General features: G+C 40.4%; 1 protein-coding gene across 1 annotated transcript in view; it reads right to left on the bottom strand.

The window, feature by feature from the left end:
• PHF21A (PHD finger protein 21A) overlaps positions 1 to 21,507 on the bottom strand; it is a 273,573-nt gene that overhangs the window by 17,974 nt on the left and 234,092 nt on the right. Inside the window, exons 8-15 of the mRNA XM_065403270.1 lie at positions 16,633 to 16,884; positions 13,926 to 14,012; positions 12,028 to 12,324; positions 10,109 to 10,207; positions 9,441 to 9,492; positions 8,071 to 8,150; positions 7,557 to 7,617; positions 3,772 to 3,935 (exon numbers count right to left, since the gene is read on the bottom strand). Of these exons, the coding sequence (XP_065259342.1) occupies positions 3,772 to 3,935; positions 7,557 to 7,617; positions 8,071 to 8,150; positions 9,441 to 9,492; positions 10,109 to 10,207; positions 12,028 to 12,324; positions 13,926 to 14,012; positions 16,633 to 16,884 (1,092 nt within the window). The remainder of the gene's footprint in view (positions 1 to 3,771; positions 3,936 to 7,556; positions 7,618 to 8,070; positions 8,151 to 9,440; positions 9,493 to 10,108; positions 10,208 to 12,027; positions 12,325 to 13,925; positions 14,013 to 16,632; positions 16,885 to 21,507) is intronic.

The raw sequence follows: 21,507 nt of genomic DNA, 5'->3' as shown, positions 1-21,507 counted from the left end.
CGGAGCCCCGGGGGGAGGGCAGTGAGCCCGGGCCGGGACTCCGCTCTCCCCGGCGGCTGGGGGGAGGGCGCCGGGGGGGGAGGGCGGCCGGAGCCCTGGGAGGAGGGCGGAGTGCCTGGCCAGAGCGCCGGGGGGAGGGCGGTGAGCCCGGCCGTGGCCCCGCTCTCCCCGGCGGCGGGAGCCGGAGCGCCGCGCCGCCCCCCTCCAGGTGCCGCCCCAAGCACAAGCTTGGTGGGCTGGTGCCTGGAGCCGGCCCTGGTGAGGACCGACGCATGTTCATTTTCATCTGAGTCAGATGCCACCAGCAGAAGATTGATTTTCTTTTTTGGTGGTTCAGGTTCTGTAGTTTCCACATCTGAGTGTTGCTCTGTTAAGACTTCTGAAAGCATGCTCCACACCTCATCCCTCTCAGATTTTGGAAGGTACTTCAGATTCTTAAACCTGGGGTCGAGTGCTGTAGCTATCTTTAGAAATCTCACATTGGTACCTTCTTTGCATTTTGTCAAATCTGCAGCGAAAGTGTGCTTAAAATGAACAACATGTGCTGAGTCATCATTCGAAACTGCTATCACATGAAATATTTGGCAGAATGTGAGTAAAATAGAGCCGGAGACATACAATTCTCCACCAAGGAGTTCAGTCACAAATTTAATTAACACATTTTTTTTTTTAATGAGGGTCATCAGCATAGAAGCATGTCCTCTGAAATGGTGGCCGAAACATGAAGGGGTATACGAATGTTTAGCATATCTGGCATGTAAATACCTTGTAATGCTGGCTAAAAAAGTCCCATGCGAACGCCTGTTCTCACTTTCTGTTGACATTGTAAATAAGAAGCAGGCAGCATTATCTCCTGTAAATGTAAACAAACTTGTTTGTCTTAGTGATTTGCTGAACGAGAAGTAGTACTGAGTAGACTCGTAGGCTCTAAAGTTTTGCATTGTTTTGTTTTTGAGTGCAGTTATGTAACAAAAAAAAAAAATCTACATTTGTAAGTTGCACTTTCACGATAAAGAGATTGCACTACAGTATTTGTACCAGGTTAATTGAAAAATACTGTTTCTTTTGTTTATCATTTTTACAGTGCAAATATTTGTAATAAAAAAAAATAATAGAGTGAGCAGTCTACACTTTGTATTCTATGTTGTAACTGAAATCAATATATTTGAAAATGTAGAAAAACATCCAAAAATATTTAATAAATTTCAATTGGTATTCTATTGTTTAACAATGTGATTAAAAATGAGATTAATCATGATTAATTTTTTTTAATCACAATTAATTTTTTTTGAGTTAATCGCATGAGTTAACTTCAATTAATCGACTGCCCTAATAATTATAATTTCTACGAAATATGCTATGCAATGACCATATATTGAATAGTTGTCACTATTCTGGTGAGTGTAAATGTGAAAGTACAGATTTTTTAAAACAAATTAATGGAGGTGTTTTTAAGATAAAAGACTCATGATACATGTATCGTGGTTTCTGATACATTTTCTGCTCCTAGAATTCATAGGTCTTAGATATTTCAAAAGGCATCTATCGCTGTTGTATCTATTTCCTTTTAAAATCAAAGTTGTCTAGCTCAATTGTTGGAAAATGTGCACTGGGGGAGTCTTTGGGACTGAATTCTTTTTAAAAATTAAAACAGCAATATTAATGTTTTAATGTTGCCTTTGTGCACAAACTGGGTAACCTGTCTGTAAGTGTTTTAGTATACAGATTTGTATTACTCCAGGGGGAAAGCCGTGCTAACTTGCTGACACAGTATAGCACGCAGAACTGAGAGATAATTTTAACAAGTTATCCAAGTGTATGCATAGGTGTTATATATTTTAACCACCTATTGTGTCAACTTGCATGTTTCCTCTAGAGTCTTTGTATTTTTAAAAACTATCATTTAATTTAAAAAGCATGTTAAATCACGGAAAACTAAGCTTAAATATTAAGCAATTTCACCAAAGGCAAGAAATTCAGAATCAGGCTGGGAACACTAGAATAATAATCTGTCCTTAACTTAGACTGCGGTAGTTAGGCATTGAAATACACATGATAACACATCACACTGTTCTGAGAACTGTTATGCTCTGGTCACAAGGCTGGTAAAAAAAATCATTGAAATCAGAGATGGAAGAGACCTAGTATGTTACCCAGTCCATCTCTTGGAGCCAGCAACAGGCTTGTTCTCTACAGCATAATTTCCAATGGTTTGTACATTTTCGTCCCAAAAGATGGAGATGCTGCACCTTTCCTTCAGGAGTCTGTTCCACAGACTCATGCACCTGACTGTCAGGACATTTTTTTTGATATTCAAATACTGTTCCACTCTGAAAAGTGACTTTTTAAAAAGGGTCCCTGCTTATTCCACAGATGTGCTCCCTGTGTATCAGGGTCGCATTTGCCAACTTTACCAGCTCCGCAGGGCTAACAGTCAAAACATACTTTAGTAACTAGAGTTCAGAGGGAGGGAACTGGATTCTATTCCATCTTGTGCATTGTCAGTAGAATTGGCTACTCACAGTTCCAAGCAGTTACATCAGTGCATAAGAGGCAATGGGGCAGCACAGGAGTTACTGAGGACCAATGTTGGACTTTAGAACCTTTATTACAGCTGATGATGTATGCAAAGCAAAGAGTCCACCATGATTCTCAGATCCCAGGGGTAGTTTGCAGCACTGGCAATTGAAAAAAAAGCATCTTTTTACCTATAAACTGAGCCCATATGATAGGAGTAATAGAAAGACAAACGTCTACAGAGTCACTTTTCAGATTAGAAGTGCACTTTGACTGCTGAGCATTCTTGTGTACTTAGTTGTCTCACTCCTCTATTCCCAGTATAGTCCTACTACAGTATTTCCTTTATACTGAGATCTTTAAGCAGACCCAGGTGAAGTTACATTGGCCTTCTCTTATTTCATGCAGTCACCTTTTTCAGAGAAATTGTAGTTTATTGTGATAGTGTCACTTAGGGTAATGAAGGATAGATCAGTGGCATGGGAGGAAACTCAACCTTACTTCATTTATTTGCTTTCTAGGGTTTAGATCTGACCTTTACAATTCTGTCACCATATTTTTTGCAAGGAATAAGAATGAGACAATCTGAAGGTTCTCAGAAAGTTACTCAAAAGAGGCTGTGCTGTGAAGAGGAAATCTTTGCATTTTGACAAATAAAATATTTTTATCTCCTGCTTTAGAAATGCTAACAGAATAACCAGATTTTGTTCAAGAAAAGTCTCGTGAGTGGGGAGTGCAGAGGCAGTGTACTCAGTCACACCAGGACATGAGAACCTCTTGTGATCAGTGCTCTGAACAATGTGCCCAGCTATCTGGGCGATCCAAGAAGTTCCTTCTCTTCCTCCTCTTGTTACAGAAACACCAGCAACTTACTGCTACTACGGTCTCTCTAAATAATAGGACTCATTCTCCCCTTCCCAGTTCCTCACTGGAATACAGATTGAATTCAGTCACACAAGATCTCAGACACTAGACACTGAGAAAACATGCTCCTCTAAGCATGCCCAGTGTATCCCAACATTCCAGTCAATGACTGACTGTCACAGGAAATATCTGCAGTACTATAACACAGGCACAAGAAGGTAAAAGTGAAAGGTTGGGGAGTAAAAGAACATTGGCCTGTTTCACTGCACTGAACCATGACAAACAGTGTTCAAGGAATGAACGCTAAAGAAACAAAATCTGAAGCAGTTTCCAGTGTGGCTCATTCTACAAATCTTTTCAAAAGCCAACCCTTCCCCAAGAATTACTTACGTCTGTGGAGCTGGGGCTAGGCAGGGACACAGGCTGAACAGATGCAGGGAAAGTAAATGTGGTCTCTGTCTTTTCATTTTCAGGGGAGTCAGGATGACTGGATAGAGGGGATGTGGGGGTCAGAGCCCCAAACCCCAGCACCGTGTTGTATTTAGGTGGACGACCTACACATTAACAAAAGGGAACAAAAAAAAAGGGGGGGGAAATGATCTTACATACCTTTGGCCAGTGGTCCTCATTGGCTAGCATGAAAAAGGAAATGATGTAGCACAGAGAGGAAATTAATATAGGAGTCACAAGTGGAAGAAGAGAAGCAAAGATTTAAACATTTTTTTTTTAGAAACGTACAAGTGGAATTTTTCAAGAAATGAACGCTTAAAAGCTGCATATCAGAGGAGTGTGAAAACAGGCTCTGCTAAGGGTCAAAGAGTCACGCTCCCAAGTGCAGAGTGGGGCCTCTTTTCATTCCTAGCAATGAGACCGTCCAGTTATCAGGAAATCGTGCTGGCACCAAACCCACAGATAGGCTGCAATGATTTCTGTTAGTTCAATTTGTCTACTGTCATCCCACCTCTCCCTATCTATCCTATGCCAGCATATACCTACCCAAAGGTCCTTCTCTCATAGCCAGCACTCACCATTTCAAGTCTCCTTTTCTTCCCTACATTTCCTATAGGTCAGCACCTCCCATCTCAGACCTATGCCCACTATCTCAACGGCAGGTACTACTGCCCCAATCATATATATCTATTTTAGACTCCTTTAGAAAAGCACTAAGTGCAAAATCTGCTAAGAACAGCCTTCATACAACTGAGATATTAGCTATGTATTGTATGACTGTGTAAAAGTATATGTGCTTAGCACTCTCCCCATCTTTCCACATACACCTCTACCCTGATATAACGCGGCCCGATATAACACGAATTCAGATATAACGCGGTAAAGCAGTGCTCCGTGGGGGCGGGGCTGCACACTCTGGCGGATCAAAGCAAGTTCGATATAATGCGGTTTCACCTATAACGCGGTAAGATTTTTTGGCTCCCGAGGACAGCGTTATATCGGGGTAGAGGTGTACCAAGTTACTCTACAGATCTGGAAAGATCACAAGGAATAAAAATCTAGGAATAATTACGCAGCTCTTATAATTAGGGCTCTACCAAATTCATGGTCCATTTTGGCCATTTTCACAATCATGGGATTTTTAAAATCGTAAATTTCATGTAAATTTCATTCAGCTATTTAAATCTGAAATTTGATGGTGTTGTAATTGTAGGGGTCCTGACCCAAAAAGGAGTTCTGGGGGGAAGGTTGCAAGGTTATTGTAGGGGGAGTTGCGGTACTGCCATCCTTACTTCTGCGCTGCTGCCTGCAGAGCTGGACCCTCAATCAGCAGACGCCACTCTCTGGCCGTCCAGCTCTGAACTGAAGGTAGCAGCACACAAGTAAGGGTGGCATGGTATGGTATTGTGACCCTTACTTCTGCGCTGCTGTTGGTGGGGCGCCGCCTTCAGAGCTGGGAACCCAGCCACCAGCTGCTGCTCTCTGGCCACCAGCCGCTGCTCTTTGGCAACCCAGCTCTGAAGGCAGCGCAGAAGTAAGGGTGGCAATATCGTGGCCCCCCTAAAATAACCTTGCGACCACCCCTACAGAACCCCCAATTTGAGAAACGCTGGTCTCTCCCATGAAATCTGTATAGTATAGGGTAAAAGCACACAAAAAGATTTCATAGTGGGAGACCAGATTTCACGGTCCGTGACGCATTTTTCATGACCATGAATTTGGTAGGGCCCTACTTATAATAGTATTTACAGATTGCCAGGCTATACCCAGTACATGCTGCACCTTGCACTTGAGTTCTAGATACTTTCCAGAGAGATGTACATCCTTGGAAAGAATCTTTGATGGTGATGTCCATAGCCAAAATTTTTGATGTGACCAACAGCAACTAGAATTAAACCAAACCCCTAAAGGGCACAGGGCTGCACAAACTATCCTCCTAATATACTTCTATATTAATTCAAATAATAAAACTACTGTAGGCCCCAAATCTTGTCCACCCCATTTGAAAATATGTTACTAATCTGGTGCTGACGAGGGGTGTACACTCACAACAGAGAATGAAAATAAGGACAGGAAGACAGCATTGTGCAAAAACAGTCTAAGAAAATACCATGTATACATATATGTAATCTTGTGCATTTAAAAATCTATAAGTAATTCTTCACACAATGTTATATAATGGAATTAAAATTTTTAGGTCATTGGAAACATTACTATATGAAGGAACATATCCTTATGTACAGTGCACGCGTGCGCGCGCACACACACACACACACACACACACACACTTGTTTTCTTGTCTTTCTTTTTTGAAAACATATTTAAGGTAATGGAAGGTGGCACTGGATGTCCTTTATTTACTCAGAGACAGCATGGCAGCAGAAGTGCAAATTTATCTATACTGCCCCACCTATGTGCTTCCATCCTGCACTGAAGAGGCTGCCTCAAGGAGAGCAAGAGTCATTTGAATACCTGACCTCTTGGCCAAGAATACCGACATTGGAAATGATCAGTGCTAGTTATGATCATGGTTTGTGTCATGTAGGCACCTGTTCAATAGAGACTGGACTGGGATCATCAGCTCATCTAGCCCACCAAATAATTAAAGATTTTCAGTCACTACTATCCTCGGACGGATTCAGATCAATAACTTGGAGGTGAAATGTTATGTATTCCATCACTAATATCCTGAGCCATCTAGTCTGTTACACACGCATGCACATGCACGCGCACACACACACACACACACACACACAAAATACACTGCTGCATACACAGTCTCAGGTTCATCACCCCACATATGGAATACATAGACCTCTGACTTTAATCACAAACTATACAGCATGTTTGCTGATTTCTTGGGTGGTCATGATGTTAGATTGCTCGGTCATTTGTTTTTGGACAGCAAAACAAAGAGCAGAGAAGCCATGTTGGAAACCATTAAGAGCCATTAGGGAAAGATTTTCTTTTCAGATCTGCATGGCAGATCTCAGCTCTGATATTCAGCACCACACACAGAAAGAGAACAAAACAGTTAAGCTCTACTGTAATGTTCCAAGAGATCAATTTTATCCTTAAAAGTAAGAGTTTTAAAATGTGACCTGTTCTGCACAAGAACTGCTGCTCTGTAGGTGAATTCCACTGAATAACATTTAGTAGATATAAGAAAGACCCTCCTTTCTTGCAGGACAAGGTGGCATTTTAAGGTTCCAGGATGGTAGTTGTTTCTGAAGAGTGCTTAAGGTAAGTGGGAAGCTTTCCCTGTGGAAGTGAAAATGCTTTGGGGGATCCTTCCCTTAGAAAAGCAACACATTGTAGGAAATGAGCTCTTCACACTCTGAATTTCCCTTCCTGTAAGATTAAATACACATTTTCCATAATGTTTTGCTTTCCTGTCAGTAGCACTGCAGCTTAGGCAGTATTAAGAGCACCTTGGCAGCAACTCTCTTCCATTAAATGGTGTTCCAACATCTTATCTTACACTCTGTTCTGTATATTGTCTTATTTGTGTAGAGTGAGACTGAAATGTTGCCTTGAGCTGCCCCATAAAGCCAGCTACGCTAACCCCAGAAATGTTGGTCCTTATTTACCATTGGAATTTATTGTGTAAATGCAGTATCACAAAATCCTTCCCTGTTTCACTTTCTTTCCGTCCTCAAGGGGACTGCTGATGGGAGACGGAGAAATAAGCATACAGCAAGATGGCATTGTTGAAAATAACTCACCTCTTTTACGTGTCCCAGGATGCATTGTGCTGTTCAGGTATGTGACTGCACTCTTCTTACGCTTTAAAGGGGAGGAAAACAACTTTAGCTGGCTAATTTTTTGTAACAATTAAATCTGTAAGAGCTCAGGCAGAGCAGTACAGTACAAACTGGGTTTAATGTCTGTCCTGTTGTTGGGAACATATCTCTGGAAATGTTAGCCTTCCATTCTGCTTCTGACATCTGGACTGCTGCAGGCCAGTGCACAAGCTGACCTCCTAATGGCAGGACCAATACTCACTGCTATTTAATGCCAGGTTTATAATGCGGGTGGTGGTGGAGGGGGAGAGAAGTATTAAGCAGAAATAACTGTATTTACTATATAAAACCCTGAGGGTCACATCATTACACTGGTCTCTCAAACTATAACGACAGCCTATCTGTTTAGCTGGGCTTCAGAGATCTTAGTAGGTAGCAACATGGCAGCAGTACAGAATGAAATTGCCAGCTTCCCCCCCCAGCAAGAGACTGATACCTCAGGCTCAAAAACGGCTCCACTGTACACTGGATTTGCTGTTGTTCTTCTTTTCCTCTCTTGTCTCTTACTTTGGATTTCTTGTGAAAAGAAAGGTTCAGGTTAGAAACCATGGATTCAGAAAGCATACAACTATGTCTATGTTACATAGTCTGCAAGCAAGTAAGTTCGAACTATGAGGCTTTCCATGGGAAGCCAGCAATGCTGAAGATAGCCATCTCTGCTACACTCCTGGGTTTGAAAATGAATAGATAATGGTAAAAATAAATACACTGCCAGACTGGTTTATGAAATGGTTGGCTGCCCCTCCCAAATGAGAGCATCTGAGCACAGATATTTTATAGTGAAGTTCAACATAATTGGGAACCTAAATACAGTAGCACGTGAGGAAACCTCATTGCTATTTAAGGCAAATATAGTTAGGCTTTGAAGAATTTGATTTTTAATCAGTAAATGTCAAAAACATCTATACACACACTAATTAACAAAAAGAAAATTTCCATTGATAATAATCAAAATTTACAGATAGGCAAAGTAAGAAAAATGCTGAATGAAAACTTATTAGAGTTTGACTAAAGGATATTTACTTTGTATACTTTGACGTGATGTTGAGAATTTGTGCTTTAATGGTTATAAAGCTTTAAATTATTGAATCTCAACTTCTACTGTCATTAAATACTAGTTGTCTGACCCACAATTTTCCACAATTGTGAAAATTCAAATAGATAAAAATGGAAAAAAATTACTTAGAACCCATAATTTTGTGCAACTATGAAAATTTAAATAAATAAAAATAGAAAAAAATGCTTAAAAATAAGCATATATATTATCTGTTGAAATTATAAAAATAAAAATGGACTTCTGCTGAGGCTAAATTTAGTACAGTGATGTGCAAGTCCTTGAATTTATGTAGATTCAGGCTTGATTTCATTGTAGGCGAGGACTAAAGAAATTATCAGAACTATTGAAATCCATTAACCCAGCATGTTCACCAATTTACAGAAATGAGAAATCCAGAGAAGGGGTTAAGGTACACTGACCTATTAGGTAACTTCTTCACACATAAGGGCTACACAACAGTCAATTAGTTTTTTCACAGTTTCCTCCCAGACAGCAGAGCATGCACTGCCTCCCCAACCATTGATCTCAGATACCTAAGCAACTGCCTGTTTCCATCTAACAAGGGACTGAGGGGGCAGGGACAAGTTGTACCCAAAGTGCTGTATGAGCATAGCCCAAGTGTGATCTTTTCCTTGGTGCAAGGAAAAAAAGAATGCACATCACACAAGAACATTTGGGACTTTTACTTCCAATCTAGAATTGCTGAGAAACAGGAGAGCACAGGAACCATTCTCAGTTACTTTTCTTACCTTCCAGATGGTCATGTGTAACCAGTCCCAAAGACACCATGAAGGCAAGTTTCTGTGTCAGAGAGAGAGAGAGAGAACAGAGTTCATTCCAGTTACAATCATTATCAGGAGCAACTTCATTTAGCCCAAAGTCAGTTGGTAGCCAACCAAATAAGGAAAATATTAATAATTCTTTGCACTTATATAGCACTTTTCATCTATAGATCTCAAATTGCTTTCCAAAGAGAGACACTAGCCCTATTTTATAGATGTGGAGAAAAAAATCAGAGACAGGGAGAAGCAACTTCCACAATGTCATACAACAAGTCACTGGCAGAGCTGGGAACAGACTCAAGGTCTCAACTCCCAAACCATCATCACTGACCCTTAGCAGATACCAGCACAGTTCAATTGCCAGTTAAACATTGCTGGTTACACAGCAACAAAATCCTCATTGTTTGATTCCCAAAGTATTTAACACTGTGAGCCACCAGGTAGGGGCTCTGGAAACCACTGGAACAGGGAAAAAAAGAAACTGTGTGTGAGAAAGAGAGTGTGTCTGTGTAGGGTGAGGGGGAAATGAGGAAACAAATAGATACGCTATCTTCCATCCTGGTTTATGATGTTTTTTGAAAGATAGAATACCTCCTTTTTCTTCTAGGGAGAGAACACCGAATTTGCTCTGATACCTGTGGATTTTCTTCTCGTTTTGGCTTGGGTGCAGCTGGTGGAGTAACGGTACGACTCTCTGTTTGCTTCTCCTCTGCTTCCACATGGGGTTTAATAGTCTGAAAAGAAACAAGTACAACTCAATACTAAGAAAGCATTTTTTAGTTAGGGAAAAACTAAGTGAAATGAGTAATTTCAGTTTAGTAGAACAATGGGAAAAACAATTGTAGAACCAACTGGCAGTGCCCCAAAAAGAGATTTTCTCCAGGAATGTGAGGGAAGTTTAAATAATGTGTCCTGCTTTGGCAAAGAAACAGAACAGGCCCAAACCCAAGAACGTGCAGCATCACAGCAACTCAGGCAACCCAATCAAACAACCACACAAGTGATAAAGGTCATCCTGCAGTTAACATTTTTGGCAGAAATATTTATAAAGCTGCATGAAAAGTGGATTGATTACAGACCAGCTGAAGCCTTATGGAAAATCATTCTATGAAAAGCCCCTGTTTAGAACCCATTCTGAATGGTATATACATTCTCCATTTCTTTCTTGTCATTTGTCATTATGAGTAACATTTGCCTGAAAACTGGCACTGTGACTCCTAAGAGCTCAGATATTCCTGTGGCTTATGCCTTCCCTGAAGTCAGAATCCTCGGCTCTCAACATCACAATCACCAGCATGATGACCCTCAGTTTGTGGCATGGCTGTGATGTCACAAACTCAGAGTGAGGAAGATGAATGCTGAAGAGACATAAATTTTGTTTTGTGTAAACATCCTTAATCATAAAGATTGAGGAAATCATACCAAAAGACTGTAATTAATTAAATCATTGTTACTTGTCTCTGAATGTTTTTCAAAGTTTTCCTGACTGTCAGCAGTTCTTTAAAGAATAAACAAATGATGTTGACATCAAAGATGCAACATTGTGGATATGCAGCACAGGGATTCATCAAGCTCACAGGTAACAGACATGCATTGTTGCAGAGCACAGCTTGTAAATCTGACTTAAAAGATATGCAACAACCTACCCCTGTGAATTTAGTGAAGCGATAGTGCATCTTTCGTGCACAAGATTGTCCATAGTTTCATGGACAACTCCAAGGTACATTAACCGACAAGAAAGTTTTTGAAGTGAAACCAAAGATGTCACATGAACTGAATTGGAAGAGTCTACATTTATGACCCAATTAAATCATTTTATTTGAAGTTGCGCATTATTTTTTAGGACTCCTTCCCCATTTGCTCTTTCCTGAAGTGAGATTTAATAACTAAATATCTAGAAACTCTATTTTTGAGGCATTTCTTCCATCCATTCAAGCTCAGGTCAGTCATGGGAGTCTTGACCAACCACAAGAAGCCGACTGGCCATTTTGTTTCCCTGCAATTTAAAGGGGGATTCCGAGGAGAACACAAATCAACAGGCTCCAGCATCAAATCAAATGCGGCCGGATTCTCTTATTAAATAGGCCTTCTTAAATATTTTGAATAGTTTTTATTCCTCTACTCTCCATTGTTATAATTTAAAGAAGTTTAGAAATAAAAAAATATTTTGTTCCTGTGTTTCTAATGGACCTGACATGAACATGGCTTTTCGTTTACTATATTGTCTGTGTGTCAGCATCATCACAGATGTCAGCACACCTCAGATGAACATTTTCTGCTGATCCAGTAGGGGGAGCACCAAATTACTGAAGAACTGTAATGATTCCAATGGGCCTTTGAAAGAAAGCCAAACTTTGTCCTATGAACTGGGGTTGTCTCTTAACCCCCTCTCCAAAGTCATTATATTATTAATATTTGGTCACTGTTAGTGGGACTCTGATATTTAATTCTCCATTGAAAATTCCCCCCATGGTCGTTAGTCCTCTCTACCTTGGCAGCATTAACCCACAAAAGTAGAACTGCAGCATTTAGTAGACGCAATGCCCATCTGTACCTGTTTTTCAAGGTTTGGTTTGCTGATCTGTAGAGTCTGAGGTCCAGCGAGCCTGGTACCTGGGGCTGCTATCACAATGCTGGTGAGCTGTGCCATAGGGAAAGTTTTGGCTATGGTTGCTGTCTGCCCATTAACAACACGAACTGGGTGTATGGAGTTCTGTGAGGTGGGTAAAGAGCTGGGTGTGAACTTTGTTGTCAGCATCACAGGCCTTTGAATAAGCTGAGGAGCTGCAAGCATCGGAGGTGGTGCTGGGGCAATAGGAATGTTATTCTGGGCAACTGGTTTGGGTCGAACCTACAAGGAAAAAATCCCAGACAAACAGAAATATATTTAAAATGAATTTATTGAATATATTCTCTGTTTTAAATCTTTTGACTCAGCTTGTCTAAATTCTGCAAAACTATCTACATTTCTTACAGAACACATTTTTAGAATAGTGTCATAAGTGTGCAACAACAATAAAGAACCACATTTTCAATTTGCTTGCATAAAATCCACCCATAACACTTGCACACACAGCTTTTGCTTTTTCACACATTTGCATGCCCAAATAGTCATTTACATGTTTAATGCTAACTGTTTTGTATGTGCAAATCTACTTTTTGGTTTTGTGAGGACAACAGATGCCCATGCAATATTTGCAGGAGCAACTTAGGCAACCGGTTTTGAAAGTATGTTTCAAAAGCTTTACACAGCTTTCAATATTATAGCACTTTTTACATTGGCCAAGAGATCTAATATCTAAACAGCTGACCCAAGAGCTAAAACAAAGTCTTCAGAGATGTCGAATAAGTCACCATGGCCTGTATTAACTTCATGCATTACGCAGATAGCTCAGTGGTCTGAGCATTGGCCTGCTAAACCCAGGGTTATGAGTTCAATCCTTGAGGGGGTCATTTAGGGATCGGCAAAAATCTGTCTGGGGATTGGTCCTGCTTTGAGCAGGGGGTTGGACTAGATGACCTCCTGAGGTCCCTTCCAACCCTGATATTCTATGATACATTGTGCAACCTTTTACACCGTGAAACTAGTCCTGCTAGACTATGAACAGCAAACTGCCCCCTCACTGAAAATATCAAAGCCTCTACTGGTAAATACAGCCATATTGCCACTTGCTCTTTTCTTTCTCTGATGCTATGGTAAAGCATAATATTTGAGAAGACATCCATAGGTACGAAGCTAGGAAACAGCTCTACAAAATTCAGGTCCAAAATATTTTCTGGTCCTGTACCATCATTATCTTTGGCTATACCTGGCATAGTCCCAATTATAAAAATATCTCATAGTTACAGAAAACGCAAGTAGAAACAAAATCCACTAGGTCATCTAATCTATCTCCCTACCAATAAAAGATTGTTTCCCATCATACATTTTCTGGTATCTTGTCCATTTTACCTTTAATGTCTCAAAATACAGGGTGTAGCCTTCATTTATGTCTGGAAACTATGTCACAGATTAACAGAATTTACTGTCCCAATGTCTTGTTCTGATAATCAGCCTAAAGTTTTCCTTTCTTAATTTCATCCCGGTACTCCCAGTTATACCCCCTTGCTCCTTGTCTAAGAAGCTTCATCAAAAAAATGTGAAGAAGCAACCAGTGTCTTTTCTAAAAACAGTGCAAAGTAAAACAATTTAAAGCTGTATTGCTCAGCTGCAAATGGTATAAAGAATGTAAGCTGCAGAAAAGACTTCAGCTATTTCTCTTCTCCTGCTCTTGAATACTGAGCAGTGATGATTGGAGAGATTTTGCAGCCTTCGGTGACAGACTGATTCTGCTCCTACACTTTCAGTAGTTTCATTTCACACATCTTGAAGGTAAGAAATGAAAAGAAAACATCCCTTATTTACTTTATGGCCAACTTCCCTCCTATCTTTCTTGTTCTTGGTACACTCACCTGTGGAAGAAAATTTGGACGAGGAGTGAGTCTGGGAGGAGGGATGAACTGTGGCACTTTGATGGGCTGAGGTGTAGCCTGAACCTGCTATACAAACATTAGAGAGAGTTCAACAAGAGGAAAATAGCTTTGAAGTCATTCATCAAAACCAAGCACACTGATAGTATTTTCAGACCTGATGCTCCTCAGTTTAGGCTGGTTTCCCTCACTGTAAATAAATTCTCACAGCAACAGTTTCTGTATTAGAACTACATTAAAGAAAGAGCTGGCCTTACATTTTGGTTCCTGCACATCCTGTATTGCAAATTGAAGCTAACCATCCTCTTGTTTCATCTAAATGTACATAATACTAGGCTCTGCCATCTAAAACAATTTCCTTTGAAGGTAATGAACTTTCACATTTGTTTTACAAGTCAAAACTGCCTTCACAAAAGATAGAAAGTAAAACCAGATTTGGCTGCCCCGCCAGATGGACCTTCACATGGTAAAAGCACTTCTGTCTTCTCATGTGGAATGATATGCAGAAGAATAAAGCAGTGTCTCTAGTAGTTAGAACAAGTTCTGGGAGCCAGAACCCATCTTCTATTTCTAGCATTGTAAATGACACAGTACATGACTCTGAATTAATAACTTTGGCCTGAATTTTCAAAAGTGGCTTTTAATTTTGATTATCCAGCTTGACACACCTTGGCCCTGATTTTTAGAGGGGCTAAGCTAAGCACTCCCAACTCTAACTGAAATCAGTGGAAGCTACTGTGGCCCAAAACCTCTGAAAAGTAGATCCTAGTTGTCTTCAGTGGAGCACCCAAAATTGAGACACACACAATTTTAGTGTACACTTGAAAATGTTAGCTTTCCCTCTCTGTAGCTCTGTTCAACAATGTAAAATAGCAATACTAACACTTCACCAGCGTGCTGTTAAGGTTTAATTAATATGTGGGAAAATGTTTTGAGATCCTTGATAGAAACACTATAGAAACACATATAATTAGTAAAGCTGTGAGTCTTTCATGGAGACCACGGAAGGACATCCATGACTTCCGCAGTGGCTGGTGCGGCTGACCCCAGGGCTGCCCGAGCAGCTGGGATGGCCCCGGGGCCAGCCACATTGGCTGCTGTTCCGGCGGCCGTTGTTAATGCAGTCCCAGGCAGCTGGTCCTGGGCGCTGCCCCAGAGCAGCAGTCTGGGAGCAGCAGCAGCACCCTGGGCCGCGCCCCTCCAGCAGCAGTAGTGGCACTCCAGGCCACCCTCGCCCTGAGCAACAGCAGCGGCAGGGCCCCAAGCCACCCCCCCGCCCGGAGGTGCGGCGGCAGGACCCTGGGCTGCCCCCTCACCCAAAGCAGCAGTGGCGGGGCCATGGGCCATCCCCTGCCCGGAGCAGCAGCGGCGGCGGTGGCGCTCAGGGCCGCACTTCCCGCCCCCAGGAGCAGCAGTGACTGCCAGAGCACCCCCCGCCCCCAGAGCAGCAGCGTCCTCTGGAGAGCCCTCCCTCCCCCAGCACCTAAGATTTAGTTAGGAGTATTTTTAGTAAAGGTCATGGACAGGTCACTGGCAGGTCACTGGCAGTGACTTTTTGTTTATTGCCCGTGACCTGTCCATGACTTTTACTAAAAATACCCGTGACTAAATTGTAGCTTTAATCATTAGTGATTATTAAAAGAAGGGTCAACTCTGTGGACCGGGGTAAGTTATTCAGCAAGGACTGAAAATGAGCAGAGATTTATCAATCCTTCTGGGAGATAACCACATCATTGGGGATGGTGGAAAAAGACTTCACTTAAAGAGATTTCTCCACCCCAAATACAACTATTTGGCTCATTCAGAAGCAAAACACTGACTATTTACATTCATCAAAGCTATATTCTTTTATAAAGCAAAATTTACGATATAAATTGGCCTCACTGTTGATGAAGCCCTGGATCAGCCTATCCACAAAGTAAAACTTCCCTGTAATGGCTCTGTTCAATTGCCTGGTCTCTAGTCTCAGAAACCCAAATGCCCAATTCCACAGTTGCTATTGTTTATGTTTTTAAACAAAATTCTGTGCAGCTGATCAGTTACACAGCAGCTGCTAGGCACTCTCTGAAAGCCTGATATAATCAAAAGTGAGACACTTTCCATAATATGGGCTTATGATGGCTGGATCCTGGTAAGAGGATGTGGTAAATGAAGACCTGATAGGATGGGAGGTGTATCTTAACCCTATGTAGATTCAGTGAGCAAAGAAAACAAGAGACGTTTGACACATTAGATAAGATGAGGATCTATACCAACCAAATAAATAAAGTCCACAAAGCCTCCAAAACCAGAACTACAGAACAACATTTTAGCACAACAGAGCTCTGCAGATCAGGTAGGACAAACAAATACTAGTAACAGTATTTGTCCACAGACCCAGCTTCTAGGGCAAGCTTTACACAGAAAGTGACTACAACAATGACTTAACTCAATAAAAATATTAACATACATAAATAATAAATATTTTCCCCTTAGGCTCTCAAAGCATTTCAACTAATTAAGCCTCACAATATCAGTGAGGTACTGCGTGTCCCTATGTGTAAGAGTTCATTTTTCCTTATGTGGGGCAAAACCAGCCTGTTTATTAGTAGTATTTTAAGTAGTCCTCCTTTGTAAATACACACAGCTCCACAGGTGCACACAGTCCCACATTCACACACACACACACAGACTATTTCTTCTGGCTTACCAAAGTAACTGTGTTTTTTGCCACTATTTGGACTGCCTCTGCTCCTGGACCAGTAACCTTATTTGTCGTCTGGAGGTTGACTGGTGTATTCTGTGCATCGGTGCTGAGGACCGCTTTCTGACTGTTGATTGCAGTAACCATGGCAATGGTAGGTCTTTGACCCACAACAGAGGCAGGCATGGTTGCAGTTGCTGCTTTCAAGACGAGAGGTAGTGTCTTAGTGGTGATCATAGAAGCTGTAGTTACAGATTTCTAAGGGAAACAGAAAACACAGCTTAAGAGTCTGGAACATTACATATTGGACAGGATGTTGCTTATACTTGAGCTCAGTCAGTCAGAAATGATAGGTAAAAATGGGAGGAAAAAAAACAGCATTGATTCTGTCTGCTCTCTATATACACACACTTTACCCTATGCCTGCAAAAACTGGAGAAATGGAAAAAATCCCTCATCGGAGAAAGCCCTGAGATAAATCTTTACTGAAACTTGCAATCATACAGAAAGTATTGTGAACAATGCATATATAGTATGCATATGCAATGGGAAAACACATTGTGAGATTAATCAGGTGTTTGTAGAGGTATAACACTTACTTCTCTTACATATTTTAGCTTTGTCTTATTGCCACATGCATATTGTTATGAGTGTCAGTTTCAGTTTCAGTCCCTTAAATGTGAAAATTTATGAAGCACATCTAGGAAAGAAACAGTCCCAGCATCTCTCTCATCAGCTGAGATCCAAACCTTTAGAGGAAAGTTTTCTATTTTTCAGATAATTTAGTTATCCAAAATGATAATTTTATTAGAGGAAGAAGGAGGAAACATTTTAACATTGACATATTTAAGGACAAAGCTAGATCTCAATTTTGGATATCCATTTTTTATTTTTAGTTTTATGTACAGTAATTTAGCTATCTGGACTCTTCCCTTCCCTGAGAAGAGCAGGAGGCCAACTAACTAACTGCGGCTACAGAAGGAAACTAGAAAAATAATAAGCTTGGTGGAAAAATCCTCCATCACTATTTCTGTTACAGGGAAACACCTGTGGGAGGGAGCCAGTTTTTATTTTCAGCTTCAGGCTGAATGCATCTTGGCATTTTAAGTGTTGACTTTTAGTTTGTCCAACAGGCAGTAAGCAATTAAATTTCACTTGTTCATACCGGAATTTTCCTTGTCCTAGGTTGCTGGACAATGGGATTTCTCTTGGTCTGACCTGAAGACAGCGATTTTGGAGCCTCTAGTCCCAGCACACATATGAAATGCCTAATTCTACTACAGCTGCAAATATCAATTCCCAAGATTTATATGTTAAGGCACAGATTTTTAAATATATTTAGGTATTGCTGTGCTTAGAGCTGCAATGCCTAACTGGTTTAGGAACCTAAATCTCATTTTCAAAAGTGATTTAGGTACCTTATCTAAATCCCATTGACGTTAAATAGGTGTTTGTCTCCCAAGTGCCTAAATCCCATTTGAAAATGAGATTTAGGCTCCTAAATAAATAAAAAAATTTAAATCAGTTAGGCATTGCAACACTGAACAAAGCAATGCCTAAGCACCTTTAAAAATCTGGGCCAAAGAGACTACACCTGCAATATTTTCCTTTAAATTTTACTTCTACTGAAATATTTGTTAAGGAGAGATGGGAAAGGAGAAATAATCATGCAGAAGAGAACAAGGCAACTATTTCCAGATTAAATGACGCCAGATTAAATGACGCCAGATTAAAATATACATTTTTAAAAAATGAAGATAAATGGCAGCTAAAAGAACTGGTGAATGAACTTGCTTTCTTTTTCATCAGATCTACTATACTGATGTCAGAGTATCTTTCCAGACTTTTTGATGGAATGATCAAATGTTCCCAGTACAAATTGAGAACCATGGCCTGCATTTCTCTGATGCAAGTGCTACTATGCCCTAGAACAGAAGAAATGTTGGGCCAGGTATCAGGTGATACTTTTTTCTGGTGCTAACATGCCTGCTTTGTTTTGTCTTATTTTAATCTCACCATTCTTTCCCCTCCTTAAAAAACAAATCCATGAGTAATTTCAATTGTTTTCCCAGGTAACTTTTTCAGTATGTTTATTATATTATTCGGGAATTTATTTTGCCTTAATTACCAGTATTCTTCTAATTTCCTACTGTTTAGACTATATCCTCTAGTTTTTGAACCCCTCACATGTGAACTATTTGCACCAGCAGTGAATTTGACTCTTTATAAGTTTTATCAACCCCATTCATAACTTTGTCTTCTGTATCACAAGAATAAGAATAACTCCCTTAACCTTTCTTTATATCTTCTATTCATGAGTTTCTTTATTGACCTCTGCTGCACTCTCTCCAGGACAAGCAACCTCCTTCCTGTTGTGCAGTGGCATTGAACAAAGTGTTCAAGTGAGATATAACAGTAAGAGGATCATTTTCATGAATACTACATTCACCCACATACATTTTAAAGAAAAATGTAATCAATCATGTTATACAAGACATGACTCTATCGAGATCATACATAACGAAAGCAAACCTGTAATCAGCAGAGTCCAGATAATGAATTTCCCTCTGTCATGTTGCTGCATGTTAATTATTTTTTGGCAGCTAAAGATGGAATATTTCTATATGAAATGTTTTCAGTTTATGTATTAATACTGATGTAACATCAGCAATAAGACCATAAAATTTTATATCCATAATAATGTGACTTTTAAAAAACAGGTTTGCTGCTTTAGGAAGATTTTTACAAATCATATGATATTGGATTATAGTAAAATGTTACTATTAGGGCAGTATATTTACTTCTAATTAGGTTGTCTCTAGTCCTAACTTGAATTGCACTTGAACTTGCACCTAAAAAATTAATTCTGTTGAAGTGCCTTGGAAGATATATTAGTTACAAAACTGGACATCAGGAAACTTTAAAAAGAGGCAAATATTTTACTTTCCGTAGTAGGTAAAGAGGCTTTTCTCTTCAAGGAGAAAAGGCACATTTTGTTAGTCAGTAGAAATGGGGCAGAGTGTGAATGGTAGCAAGCAGAGGTTCTCCAGATTTATATCAGTGTAATTGAGATTAGAATAGTTTTTAGGATGCAACACTGTTCATTCATTCTGTTCCAATGGAAGTGTCCCTTGCCCTTCAGCTTATTGATGTTGTCCAAGTGCCACTGTTCTTATTCATAGACTCCAAGACCAAAAGGGACCATTATGATCAACGACCTGACCTTCTGTGCAACAAAGACCATAGAACTTCCCCAAGATAATTCCTAGAGCAGAGCTTTTAGAAAAAACATCCAATCTTGATTTTAAAATGGCCAATGATGGTGCATTCACTACAACCCTTAGTAAATTGTTCCAGTGGTTAATTACCCTCGCTGCTAAAAATGTACACCTTATTTCTAGTCTGAATTTGTCTAGCTTCAACTTCCAGCCATTGTATCATGTTATATCTTTCTCTGCTATCTTTAAGAGCCCACTATCAAATATTTGCTCCCAATGTAGGGTACTTAAGGACTGTGATCAAGACACCCCTTAACTTTCTTTGTTAAACTAAATAGATTGAGCTCCTTGAATCTATCACTGTAAGGCAGGTTTTCTAATCCTTCAACCATTCGCCTGGCTCTTCTCTGAACCCTCTCCAATTTATCAACATCCTTCTTGAATTCTGGACACCAGAACTGGACACAGTATTCCAGCAGTGGTCACACCAATGCAAAATACAGAGGTAAAATAATGTCTCAGCTCCTACTTGAGATTCACTATGACAGATATGACAGTATCCTCCAATAACCTGGGAAAACCTTATGGAATTAAGTTAAACCTTATTGAATTACGTTTGGGGTCCATTCTACTGAAAAAGCAAATGTTTGTGTACTATTGTGGGATTGTATGGAATTTCTTTATGAGGAAGGAGGATTAATGCAATCTCTGGAAGACATTCGGAACGTCAAATGACTTTTTGGGGCAATACATGGGAAGTGGATTTCCTAGGAAATTCTTGGGGGGGGGGGTAAGGTAAATGCAAATGATGCACTTCAAATCCATCCTTTGAAGCTATGGCCTGGGGAGAGAAACCAACTGTCTACTGATTACCTGCTCCTGGAAACTCCAGTTCAAAGATCTCCAAACTGAATAAAGGAGGGACTAAACTCTTCATGAGTGTGTTAGTTCTGAGTGCAGCATGTAATGAACTTGTGACCAAAAGAGAGACCCATTTGGGCAGTCTGAAGGACTCACCTGCCAGCCCCATGTTGGGGGAATCCCTGGTAAATTTATTAGCATTTTTGGAGGTTATTTTATTGTTTTTGTAAATACTTTTACCCTAAGAATAAATATGCTTGCATAGAAGGTGCTGTGTGGTAACTTATATCTGGAGCAATTACACTGTGTACCATCTCCAAGGAGAGAAGAGAGGCAGGCCTGCTTAGGCATACTGTCTTTTGTTGGGAATAACAGTGAAGGCAGGGAACTCTTCAGCCTGGAAATACCCTGGTCAGAAGGGAGAAAGACATAAGTCTCCACCCAAGAGAGGCAATGGCTGGGGGTCTTGAAGCCTGAGACTGGGTGCCCTTGTTGGGCCACTAAAGGGAAATATAGGTGCTGTTGCCCTGGAGTGTGAGACTCCCGTTTAGGTGTCCAAAGATCAAATTACATACTTTGGACATAGTGTTGCACTGGGCACTCATGTTCAGCTGGTTACCACAACCCCATATCTTTTTCAGAGTCTGTGTCAGGCAGTTTTGTGGTAGTTTCACTAGAGGTTCTTTAACTTTGAACAAAAGCTCAACTTACACAACACAGGAGATGACCTGGAAGTTAATACACAAATGCAAAGCACGGAACACAGAGACTAGCAGAAGATTTCTTTTGCAATCAATGAATG

The sequence above is a fragment of the Emys orbicularis genome, chromosome 4 (genome assembly GCF_028017835.1).
Source record: "Emys orbicularis isolate rEmyOrb1 chromosome 4, rEmyOrb1.hap1, whole genome shotgun sequence".
Classification (NCBI taxonomy): domain Eukaryota; kingdom Metazoa; phylum Chordata; order Testudines; family Emydidae; genus Emys; species Emys orbicularis.
The sequence above is the reverse complement of the archived record's forward strand: the minus strand, read 5'-3'. Positions and strand labels throughout refer to the sequence as shown.